Source organism: Periplaneta americana, chromosome 8, assembly GCF_040183065.1.
Source record: "Periplaneta americana isolate PAMFEO1 chromosome 8, P.americana_PAMFEO1_priV1, whole genome shotgun sequence".
In the NCBI taxonomy this organism is placed as follows: Eukaryota; Metazoa; Arthropoda; class Insecta; order Blattodea; family Blattidae; genus Periplaneta; species Periplaneta americana.
Window position 1 is genome coordinate 124345510 of NC_091124.1, and position 13328 is coordinate 124358837.

Consider the following 13328-nt stretch of genomic DNA (forward strand, 5'->3'; position numbering starts at 1 on the left):
CATTCATTCATTCATTCATTCATTCTGATAGAATTAAGGACATGACACCTTCCCTTCCACACTACCAGAAGTGAAATACATAAGGAAACAATGACGAGAATAGTAATATTAATAGTCATACTTAAATATAAAAATCATTTGCATGCACATCAACAAGTTTATATATAATGAAATATTGACTAAACATGGTACATACAGTAATTAAGTGATTTACAATTCATATCATAATTCTAATTTTATGATGTCACTGAAAAATTCGTGATTCAGGAGATAATAAAGGATTTGATGTGCAAGTGAATGTAGGTAACATTGCACTTTCGATTATTACAATGTACAGTTACCCTGAAAAAGAATGAGACGATTCTTGGTCGTCGGAAGTTAAAGTTCTACAGCGCGGTTCACTCGATATCGACGTAGCGATACATAACATGACAAATAGTACAAGAATTGTTACAAGGACCACAACAAGGACAAGGACCAAAATAAGGATCACGAAGAAGACTGCTATTTAAGGCCTGGATTTCACAACATAGCTCGAGTCACAAAATATCATTGCTTCACTGTACCGAATGGCAAATGGCTGCTAAGGGATCTACATTCTGGACTGCTGCTGTCACTGTCTTGTCTCGGTAGCTCATATAGTAGCGTGTCGGTTCCACTGTATAACCGAAACGTCTCGTGTTCGATTCCCGGGTAAAACTTTTTTTTAATTGAGGTGTAATTAATTTGTTCAGAGTTCCTCGACTGTCTAATTTGTCGAAAAATATGGAATAATTTATGCCCAATTTCTGGGTCTTACAAGTGGGCTGAACCTCGTCAAAAAAAAAATAAATCTTACTTGGAAGTTAAAAGTATTCTTCCTCAAACAAAAATCATAAGAAACAAAAAGAGACCTGTTAACTTAAAATCTTGTCCATATGCCATCAGCTTCTATTACAGCTCTAAGTCGATCCGGTATGGATGTCACGAGATTGTGCAATAAGTTCTGATCCCCAGCGAGATCTTCCCAGGTGTCAACAACTTGATCCACAATTCGTCTCGATTTCGAGGGCGTCGGTGGGCATAGGTGGCTATCCTTCTCTTTTTCAATTCCGCCCATAAATTTTCGATGACATTCAAATCAGGTGACTTCGGAGGCCAATTAATGATTTCGATCTCGGGTCTCCTTTGAAACCATCTTTGAATGCTTGCAGCATAGTGCACGAGATGGTTATCCTGCTGGAACAGCAATGTTCTTTCGGGAAAACGTTCTCGGGCGGAGGGAAGGAATATATTTTCCAGAATGTGCTCGTAAGTTCCCGCATTAAACCGGCCATCGATGCGTTCTATAACGCCAGGTCCATCGTAAGACATCCACCCCTAACGCGATTTGCTAAAGCGCCCCGATCTTTCACGTCGGTGCACATAGTGCCGGTCATGTCGGAGACCATCCTCACGATAGACACGGACAGGACCGTCGTAATCACTCGAGATGGTTGTTTCGTCGGAGAAAATTACATTTCTCCAATCGAAATCCACTCGATTGGTAGCGAAGGCAAGATGGTCGACAGCTTGTGCTTCCCCCAATATTTCCATTTGCGCAGCCCTCCGGCTCCTAATACCGCGGTTCCTCAACCTGCTGATCACAGTCTGTGAAGAGCCGGGAAAGTTAGATGCTGCTCTTATTTCGTTAGCAGTCAGAAAGGGGTCCTGTCGAACAGTCTCGAATAAGAGAGCATCCTCTTCCAATGAAGAAATCCGCGAACGCCCAGGAATAGGGCGATTTTCGACTTCCCCTAAATTTTGGTAACGATGAACCCACCAGGAACACCGACCAAACGGCCAGCAGATCTAGCCCCATATCCAGCCTCAACTAGAGCTATAACTCGCTGTCTCATGTCACGTCGGTTCGCCATTACGATGAGAAATGAGAAATGACGATAATACTTTAGTGTAGACAATGACTATTTAACGTTTAAGAGTTAATAAATCAACCCTAAATTAAATATCTAAATAACAGGATATAACGGGAAGTCCACTTGTTGCGAAACTATTCAAATTAAATCTAATTACATTAAGTAAACAAACCCAAAGTTATGACACCACATTGCTACAGCTAAATTGTAGGTTATTAACATAAACATTGAATAGGTCCGTGGTTGTGCGTTGGACGACAAAACCATCATCGAAAGTTCGAATCTTGCCGAGGAATGTAACTTCTTGCTTTTTATAATGTAAATCAGACTTGTAACTACAATCATTCATATTTCTTACATTATTTATTAATATTTGTAGCCAACATTGAATTTGTAAAGAAAAGACTTTAGAAATCTCATATGGAATTTGAGACCTGTAGTGACATAAACATAGATTATCTCTCGGAACTTTTCCGTAAAAGTAAATTAAATTCACTCCTTGAAACTGGAAACCTTAGTCGCAAAGTCATTTTCCCACAGCATACAAACTGAAGTAGCACAGCCATTGATAAATGTTTTGTACACAGAATTAGACTGAATTCCTATTCGACAGAACTATAATCAATGGTTTGTCTGAACATGATACACAAATCCTAAGTGTTTCCAATGTTACTGAACAATTTCAAAATATTAATTTAAAAACTAAGAAAGGATCTTAAATGCTGTATCTAGTGATTATTCACATTTATGTCTACAAAAAGAATCTTGGAAAAACGTATATGATACTGTGTACTACTGATATTAAGAGTAAATGTATTGAATTTTTCACTTAATTTCATAATCACTTCAGTGGATGTTCTCCACTCAATGTTATGAAATAATTGAAAAGTAAAAACATGTAGATAACGCAGGGACTTCAAAATTTCATGTATTAAAAAAGAAGAATCTATATGTAATGTGTTACAATGTAATGATCCTCATGTTCTTAAATACTGCAAGAAGTACAGTGTAATTTATCAAAAATTATGAAAGAGGGAAATAGAATATATTTGAATAGAAAAGTACAAAATTCAGATAATACAATTAAACCTATTCGGAATATTATTAAATTTAAACTTGTAGATATCCTAAGAAAGAAAATATGTTTTCATTAAAACCAATGATTATAAAGTAGAGGATCCCAAATCTATTGCAAATTCTTTTAACGCATTATTGTATATAGTACAGAAATATTATTGACAACTTAAACATTCAAGATTTTGCAAAAGATACTGCAATTGGTTACTTAACAGATGCATTTAATAATTAGTATTAATATATGTAATTAGTGAATAACTGCAACAGTGCTTTTTCATTCAATCATTCTACTGCAAAGACGTAGATAAAATAGTTAAAATTAACTGAAGGGGTGAGAATGAAATAATCCAAAGCCATACTTTTAACAAATATTGTTTTGTGCGAGTGCATTTCTTACACATATGGGAAAGCTATTAATAAAATATTGTAATAATTACTCAACAAATGACTTAGCCTAAGGACTCTAAACCTTTGTAAAAGTTTGTCTATTATTACATATATTTCTTAATTTCATTTTAATTGTTAGTTTTTAATATATATGCATTTACATTGTATATGTTTGTATAAATGCATTCATTAGATTAACGTTTATAATATTATAACTTGTAATTTTGTATTGTTTGCGATCATTAACACTTAATCTCAGGACTTGTAAAACTCTATTTCAACGTTACTTAGCTATTTCAACGTTATTTAGACAAAAAAAATCGTTGTGTAGACTAAGAATCGAACTCGCACTCTTCTACACAACACGCAGAAGTCTTACCGTCTGAGCTACTGAAACGACATGAAAGCGTTCCTTTCTGTGCGGAGTGTCGATCTAGTCATGAAGGTCCATTGTTGATTTAACTACATGATTTATGTATATATTTATCTTTCATTTACGTAATATTATCATATTTTTTTGCAGTTTTTGAAGTGAATTTCGGAACGATGATAGTAACAAACCAAATAGCCTGAATTTAAGTAACTCAATATTCGTTATCTTGTGTATCAGTGCTCTGGTCTCCGATCATGTGCAGTGTCTTACATCTGAGACTTAGGAATATTCAATCGTCTCATCCTTTTCCAGGGAAACTGTACATAACATTTTTTTTTAATTATTATTCAGTGCATCAAAGCACGGCAAAAGTAAATTGATTTTGACTACATTTTGCATAATAAGGGATATAATACCATAATCATTGTTATTTGTTTATAGACTAAGGCTCGCAAATCACTTCTAAAAGATGGAATTAAACCACGTTTTTTTTTTTCAGGACAGCATAGCATATAAGTTTAAGCCGAAAAGTAGTTTGTGTGTGATGGAACATATTCTAAGAAGGTCGAAAAGAACTGAATGATGGTCCAGAGCAACAAAGCTGCACATCAAGGACCTCGCACATAAATGACAATTTGTGTTATTGTCGAAAGTTTGATAAGGAGTACATCGAAGAATCAAAGTTCGTGAAATTTCTGCAATAAAAAGCATATCAAAGATTATTGTACATGAAATCATGTGAAGTTTAAATTTTCGCACGAAGTGTTTACTCGCTGACTTCCGAATATGCTGGCTAAGGAACACAAAGGCGAAGTAATGACTTCTTCACTTGTAAATCTCTGCCATTATAAACAGAAAGGAAATCCTCTTTTGAAAATCATATTTAAGGAAAATGAAACCTAGATTTATGAGTTCACTTCAGAGATAAGTAGCAATTCCAGCAGTTGGAAATATCCTGGTCACCACCGTTCAAGGAATTTAAATGTTTATCTATCTCCCCCCCCCCTCGAAAAGACCATGTTCTGGGGTTTTCAAGGCCTCTTGTTGTGTATTTCCCGCTAAAAACAGCCATTAACAACTGCGAAACGTTGAACAAATTGTGTGAAGCCATTGAACGAGACGCAAAGGCTATTATGCTGTGCAGTGTTACTTCTGCATGATTGTGCACGGTATCAGATGTCAAACCAGAAAAAAAGCTTGATTGAAAGTGCACAAGTGCAAAGTTCTGAGCATGAACCGTAAATTCCTGGCCTGACCTCATCGGATTTTCACTTCTTGGGTTCATTTAAGAATTTCTTATCCGGAAAAATGTTGGAGGATCAAAATCCACTGAAAATCAGTTTTACAGTTCTTCACGATCCTTGGACAAAAAATTACCATTAAGGCATACTTATGCAATGCTGGAATAAGTCTTGAATGTTAATATGGCAAAATAAACAACGATATTTGGTGTTTATTATTTTTCCTCCACATTTTGTAACGAATATGTTAATATAAGTCGGATCTATATCTCAATGTGAGACCACCCTCATGTTATCAATCCATCCGTATTTTTAATATTTATTAAAAAGGAATTATTATATATTGGTTTCCTAGAGGCTCCTTGTTTAAATATTTTATGTAACTATTTAGTTATTATCCGTTTATTTACAACTTCACGCACCTGCTTACCTTATTGACTCTACAATAAATCATTTGTATGTCTGTTTATTGCTTAGCCATTTATGACAATGGTGTTACAAGAACATTTTTTCAAAAATAATCAAAAGTTATTTCACTTCCTAATCAGTTGCAATAATGAAATCTTACACGAATTTTTCAGTTGATTTTGTGGAATCTGAAATCAGATTCAGGCGCGCCATCACGAAAGTGGTTAATGAATGAACATTTCTCATTGAAACTCACGTTATCAAAGAACATTCGTGATGAGAGAATAAGAGGAAGAGAAGAAAAGAAAAAGAAGATAAAGAGTGATTGTACTCACAGCAGCAGCTGGGTTGAGCAGCAGCAGTTGGTGCAGCAGTTGGTTCCCAGAAGATCCCTCGAGCAGACCTTCTCGTGCCACGCTCACGAGGTGAGGATGTTCAGCGAGGGTGTCAGTCAGAGAAGCTATCAGCACATCTGTAAATCAAAATACATGTATTTTCTTTATGTAACATTAAGTATTTTTTGGCTTTTGAAAATTATTTTCTCCATTTGTCATGTTTTGGAAACAAAAATATTTGCTCTTTTAGTTGAAGACAATGACGGTTATAGCCTTACACATAATACTGATCATCTACATCACATATGTAAAAATCAAAATTGGATTTTCATGAATTGATTAATAGCATAAAGTTAAATTTAGCATTTTTTTTACTTTTATCTCTGTTTTCTGTACAGTTTTAAAGTGTTCAATAAATAGCAAATATTATATATATATATATATATATATATACAGTGTCTATCTGGAAACTGACTTCAGTTCTCATGTGGCATGCTGAGTTGTGTCGTTAATGATGTCATTTATTTTGTTGCTGAAATGTAGTGAGACTAATTACTTAACAGCGATCATTTAAAATGTGTGCTGAGATTGAAAAACCCGCCAATTGTAAGGTATGATCAGTAATAAGATTTCCACACTGTACACCAAAGATAATATTCATAGGAAATTGTCTGGATTTCTCAAAATGAACTAGCCTACAGTGAGTGATGAATAATATCCTAAAGAGATGAGAAAAGTATGTGGAGAATGAAGACGGGCAGTTTTAACACGTTTAATAATTGGGTCAGTAATGCGTCTCTTAAATTTGTTTGTGTATTGCTGTATGGTTGGTTTGTTTTTACCCTCCCGCTAATCACCGAGACCCGGCTAATGAGTGGCACCCTTGCGCTTAGGCAAAACACTCCGGCGAAAAGCAAAACTGATCGCATTGTTTATTTTCATTGCATTACACAGAGTGATTCAGACCACCCGTAACAGTAATTTTAGTGCATTAAAATTTTCGAGACAAAAGTATTTGTAACTGAAGCACATGCGAACTTTCACTTGAGCTTCATTTCATCAATCAGCTCTAACAGGAAGTAAGGTAGTGGCGTATCACTTCAAAATTGCAAATGGGAGTCCGGGTCAAATAGGGTACCGTTTGATAGAGCCCTTCAAAACAAATAACTTTCATAGCAAACGTTTTTATTAATTCCTAATCTTTCAATGAGAAAACGTACGAAAAAAATGGTTGATTGAGACCCTCCATAACAGTAATTTATTTACGAACTAGAGTCGACGGCAATCCGGAAGACGGTAGTCTGCTAGCGTTTGCGTCGAGAGAGACAGATAGAGAGAGCAAGTCAGCGTACAACATTGCCACATCGCACTTCACGAGCACGTGCAATACAAATAACGCAGGAGAGAATTTAAATTATCAAAAACAATAATGACCTTAGCCGTTGATTACTGTACGCATGACACTAAACAAACCCTCTTTCCTTCACTAACAGTATTCTTTGCACGGTTCTCAATCCCACATCACATGCTTCTGCAGTCGTTTCTTGTACGTTGCCGGCAGTGTTCTGCTCGTCAACGTTTTTAAAATAATAATACACCTTAAACAATATTTTCCGCGCTTGCCTGTGCAATATTTGTCTTTTTACAGTCTCTTTTTCCATTTATTTATCTCACACAGTAAATGTTAGTTTTACTTATTCAATGTATTGAAGCACTCACACGTGAACAAACGAACTCGGGAAGTACTTGTTATAGATTGATTCCCATTAGTTCTACTGTACGTGCTTATGATGTTACATACCAGAAATGCTAAGGCGCATATAGCAGCTGACCGCCTTCCGAAATACCGCCTGGTCTAGTGTATTAAAATTTTCGAGACAAAAATAATTGTAACCAAAGCATATGAAGGGTACACGGGAATAACGATCAAGGTCCATTTTAGAAAGTTTCGAGAAAAATGAATTTCAGAGTTTAAGCACCTAATACTTTGTTATGTGTGTATTTAATAGAAATTGACGTAGTGGAATGTCAAGAACGATTATTTCTTATTACTAGCTAGACCACATGATAGTACTTCCTTTCCACTATAAGATGGCATTATTAACTCAATTTCGATTTTTGATGGACCTTGATCGTTTTTCCCGTGTACCCTTCATATGTGAACTTTCATTTGAGCTTGATTTCATCAATCAGCGCTAACAGGAAGTAGGGTCAGTGGCGTATCACTTTAAAATGTCAAATGGGAGTCGGGATCAATTAGGGTGCCATTTGATAAAGCTCTTCAGAACAAACAACTTTCATAGGAAACGTTTTTATTAATCCCTATCTTTTCAATGAGAAAACGTAAGAGAAGGCAATGCCATGAATATTGAGAAATGTTAAAAAGGTAAAGGTATCCCCGTAACATTTCATGAAGGCACTTTGGGGGGCATGGAGGTAGAGCCCCATGCTTTCCATGACCTCGGCACTAGAATGAGGTGGTGTGGTCGGCACCACGATCTGACCGCCTTTTACCCCCGGGAAAGACCCGGTGCTCAATTTTTTATAGGAGGCTGAGTGAACCTCGGGGCCGTTCTGAAAGTCTGGCAACGAGAAAAAATCCTGTCACCACCTCGGATCGAACCCCGGACCTTCCAGTCCGCAATCAGCTGCTCTACCAACTGAGCTACCCGGCCGCCTCCCAATGAGAAATGTTACAAGATGAAAATGTAAAGAAGACAATTAATGTTGACAGATACACACCTAGCTTTTCAGGTATAGCTCCTTGTGGAGCTGATTGGAATAATTTCAAGGGAAAAATTGTTCCGGGGCCCGGTATCGAACCCGGGACCTTTGACTAAGCGCACCAAAGCTCTACCGAGAAAAATTAATTCGGTGTTTGGTAGAGTTGCTTGTTTAGTCAGTCGGTAGAACGTTGGTGCGCTTAGGCAAAGGTCCCGGGTTCGATACCCGGTCCCGAAACAATTTTTACTTTGAAATTATTCAATGTTGACAGATGTTACTGAAAGACTGGACAATGCTATCAATTTTTACAAACTGTCTGCCGCTCTGAGCATCACACACCCGTATTCTTCTTCTAACACTCAGTGACTCTTAACAATCAAGTGAGTGGTTTCCCCGATTCCCTGTTTCATGTCATCTCTTTTTGTGGGACGATCTTGATAGACGATGTATTTCAACCGTCTCCAAAATTAGAAATCCAAAGGATTGAAGTCAGGAGATCGTGCAGGCCATGCCACAGGATCACATCTCTCAATTCTTCGCCCAGGGAAGATCTGATTGACTGCGTCATGTCCCACCAAAGAGAAATGGGCTGGGAAACCAATCTTCTGCTGCTACATTATTGCTCGTGTTGCCAGTGGCACGTCTTCCAAAGGCTGGTTGAGGATATTCTACAGGAAGTCAGCATATCTGACACCATTCAGAGCACCTCCAAAGAAATAAGATCCAATCATTCGGTGTCCGAAGATGCCACACCAGACATTGATACTCCACCTATGCTGGTTGTTCACTTCTCTCAGCCACAAAGGATTGACTTGAGACCAGTAGCGAGCATTATGGATATTGACATCCCCATTGGTTTTGAATGTCGCTTCATCTGTCCAGAGAATACTGCGGTAAAACCGGCGGTTTTTGCCTGACAACGAATTGCAGAAAACCACAAGACTCTGAAAATCGTCTCCTTCAAGCTGCTGGTGCATATTGATGTGGTAAGGATGGTATTTACTGCCGTTCAGAACCCTCCACATCGTTGTCTGACTAATGCTGATTCCCTAGCAATTGTCGTGAGGACTGACAAGAACGGCAGCAATGACATCAGCTGATCTCTCGTCTTGCACAGGTCGTCTGTTACGTCTATTTTGATTATGGTTAGGCTGCAGCTGTCCAGTTGCTTGTACACGAACAGCAAGACGTATGGAAACATTGCAAAATTGTCGAGCACGTTGTGGGTATCCTTCTGTGTACAGGCGCTCGGAAGCCCGGAAGTTTCTACCAGATTCGCCCAGTAGCATCAACATAATATCAAAACCTTTCTGATTTGTGTAAACCATCACTGTTTGTAGTAAGTAGGAAGTATTTGTAATCACTCTCAACGTTTAGGTATTTAGGTATTTTTAGGTATTTTATTAGTGACAAAAGTAATTTCAAAACTTGAAAAATGTACATACGTAGGTACAGACAAAAAAAAAAACACTTCGTTCTTATTGTACATTGTTGAGCAAGGCTACCTGAGCATATTACCAGGTTAAGTGCAGTGTACCTGGCCGTTTGGTACTGTATTGCGGTGATTAAAGAAAACACTGCTGAGCGAGAAAAGGGAAACGGGTAGTTTCCTTGTATTCACACCTCTACGATGCTGCCGGCCACCAAGTCTACACTCAGCCAGGTAATAAATTGTGAGTGTGTACTATGTCAACATTAAATGGACTTATCTTGTTCACATTTTCGTCTTGTAACATTTCTCAATATCAATGGCATTGTCTTTTCGTACGTTTCCTCATTGAAAGAGTAGGAATTAATAAAAACGTTTCCTTTGTTTTGAAGAGCTCTATCAAATGATACCCTATTTGACTCCCATTTGAAATTTCAAAGTGACACGCCACTGACCCTACTCTTAGGGCTGATTGATGAAATCAAGCTCAAGTTAAAGTTCACATGTGCTTTACTTACAAATATTTTTGTCTCGAAAATTTTAATACTAGTTTCCGAAATATATTACTGTTACGGGTGATCTGGATCAGCTTGTATATTATTTTCAGGGGTTACGGTCTCGTTTTATGAGTACAACAGGCTGCGAAAATTTAAGGACACGCAAAAAAATCTTCTAATGGTACTTGCATTTAATTACAAGTGCCTGGCTGGTGGGTCGACATGCGTCACTTACCCAGAACTTTCTTCTCCAGGCTGCGTGAGATGTGTCCTTGCTCGGCTTCTGTTTCTAAGAAACTCGTGAACTTCTGCAAGGCTTCCTGTGCTTCGGCACTTCCTGGAAGTAGCCATGTGCAATATAAATAAATGTATATTTAAGAACTTGGACAAAGAACATTGTACTGCAATGTGTAAAACATGTGACTTTAGGAAATATTGGCTCCATCGACAGGTAAGCCTGTCTCTTTGATCCGCATCTCCATGACTGGATTGGTGCTAACGGGTCCAAAGGATAGGGTTCCCTTTCCTTGCCTTCTCTAAAATGTTACGTGTTTCTGCATGTATGACATGGTGCAAAACCTACAAATCTAGTACCATGATTAATGCCACGAAAGTCACAAGTAGAGGATGTGAAAATATGAAATAGAAGTACAAAATATGTGATATACGACCCGAGACGAGATGTATTCTAGCGGAAGCTTTTCAAATTACTACGCACTACGCAGGAATGTGTTAGTTTGGAGTTAGAAACTGAAGTGTTGAAACGTCTATCATTATTAAACAAATGTTATTCTAATATTATTTTAACCACTAATCCTCTCCAAATTAATAAAAAAAAATAAAAAAAATTGTATTGGATTTATAGTTTGGGTTTAAACATATTAAAAACTTTTTAATCTGTATTCACTCTCAATTTTAATTTTATTATTGTCTGTATTGGAATCCCCTCCTGAGCACGAGTCTTGCTCATTCAGGAGGGGCTAGTTTATCTCTCATTGTATTTATTAACTTGTATTCATTTCAAACTTACTAGCAGGGGCTGCGCAGCAGCACCCCCAGACATTTGTGGCTCTTGTCTCGTTTTATGTTGTGAAATACATTTATTATACAGTCTCTATTTAGCGGCTCGAATTTTTTTAAAAAATGTCGCTTTCATTGACATGCACGCAATCGTTAGTGAAGTCACTTCCTCCCCTGGTGCTGCCAGAGCTAAACGAGTGACAAGGACCATACTATATAACGTCTTTGACAAGGACGGATTGATGAAGCCACTTCCTCCACTGGAGCTGCCAGTCTCGTCTCGGATGCTTTGAGCTTTAGTTTTACCCCTCCCCCTGCTCCTCCTCGCCCTGAATCCAGAGTTTCCAGGCGCTGCAAAATTTGAAGCAGTTTGTCAGTAGCGCGCAGTTTTAAATACCGTACATTTTCTTTAATGTTGTGAGTATAACAAGTTAGTGCAACAATGTTTAATTCTGTACAATATTTACAGTCTATTCAGTTCAGTATCTTAACAATTCAGGAGAAATGTGAAATTAAGTGCCCATCAGTTGAATCTCATAATGGAAAGAGCCGCTAAACAAAATAGCCTACAAAGCTCTCATATTTTTTGCTAATTTATCCAGTATCCCTGCTTTCTTCTCTCGATCTCCACACAGTCTGTATTAGATTAAAGTGTTTCAAAGACAATTCCATCAGCTGGGGCAACAAGATGGAGTTTTAAAGTAAGACCATTAAATGTTGTTCATGAGAAGAAGGAGCCATTGCTAGAATGTTTTCAAACCATAATGGAATCTGAAACATCTAACAACATCACAGTAAATGAGGCAAGTGCCCTGGTGCGTACTTTTGAAGATCCTGAATTCAATTTTTGGCTAATTTTTTTTTATTTATTTATTGATGTATCATGTAGATATATTATACAACCAAGTACATCGCCAGTTAGATATTTCTAAGGTTCAAATCTGCTTACAAAAATTAAATTATGGTTTATTTCACGACACTCGCAACTGCAGGGGTAATATCGGCGTCGCCGGTGTGCCGGAATTTTCTCCCGCAGGATTCTTTTGAATGCCAGTAAATCTACTGACATGAGCCTGTCTCATTTAAACACATTTAAATGCAATCGACCTGGGTCGGGATCGGACCCGCAACCGACTATGGTACCGAGGCCGACTCTGCATATCAAGCTTTGTTAATGCCATACAGACAATACGGAACAGTGCACAGTTGAGCAGCGAAATCTGTGAAAATGAAAACCCTAAGGTCGAAGGGATTCAGACAAGGGTTGCGGCTGCCAAGGAAGTGTGTGAGTTCGATAAAGACAAACTAAAAACGGAACTCACTGTGTTGTATCAGAGACATGAATTCAGAAATATCAGTGACGCAGTCAAGCTCTTGCAGTTTCTTCTATCTGAGAACTTGCAGGCCTTATTTTCAGAAGTTGTGGAACTACTACGCATAGCTATCACCATACCAATGACAACTTCCAAACCCGAACGTTGCTTTTCGTGTTTGAAGAGAGTAAAATCCTATCTCAGAAGAACGACTGACCGAATTAGCTATGTTTTCGATTGTAAAGACTATGTTAAACGATATATCGGATTTTAATAAGAAGATGATTCAAAAGTTTGCAACCTATAAGACAAGGCGCATGGAACTAATCTTTAAATAAGGTAAGTTGCATGGTTTATTTTTGTATGCAGCCCCCCTGAATTCAATACCCACGAGCCGCCACTGCTTACTAGCAATAAAATAAATAAATAAATAAATAAATAAATAAATAAATATTGAATTTTCGAGGAAAGTGAAAATTTTGGTGGTAAGTTTTTTTTCTGGAATATACCTTGTTATTCCTCAATGTTATAAATATTAATGATGTATAGTCTTAAAGAGAAATAATTTTCGTTTTTGTAGCAACGTTTTTTTTAATTGATTTCGTTTTTAAATTATGATATATTTTGAC

General features: G+C 37.4%; 1 protein-coding gene across 1 annotated transcript in view; it reads right to left on the reverse strand.

Annotated features, from left to right (window-relative positions):
* Nucleotides 1-13328, reverse strand: part of LOC138705025 (protein CIP2A homolog) — a 720063-nt gene that overhangs the window by 12673 nt on the left and 694062 nt on the right. The window contains exons 11-12 of the mRNA XM_069833567.1: nucleotides 10602-10703; nucleotides 5717-5853 (exon numbers count right to left, since the gene is read on the reverse strand). Of these exons, the coding sequence (XP_069689668.1) occupies nucleotides 5717-5853; nucleotides 10602-10703 (239 nt within the window). The remainder of the gene's footprint in view (nucleotides 1-5716; nucleotides 5854-10601; nucleotides 10704-13328) is intronic.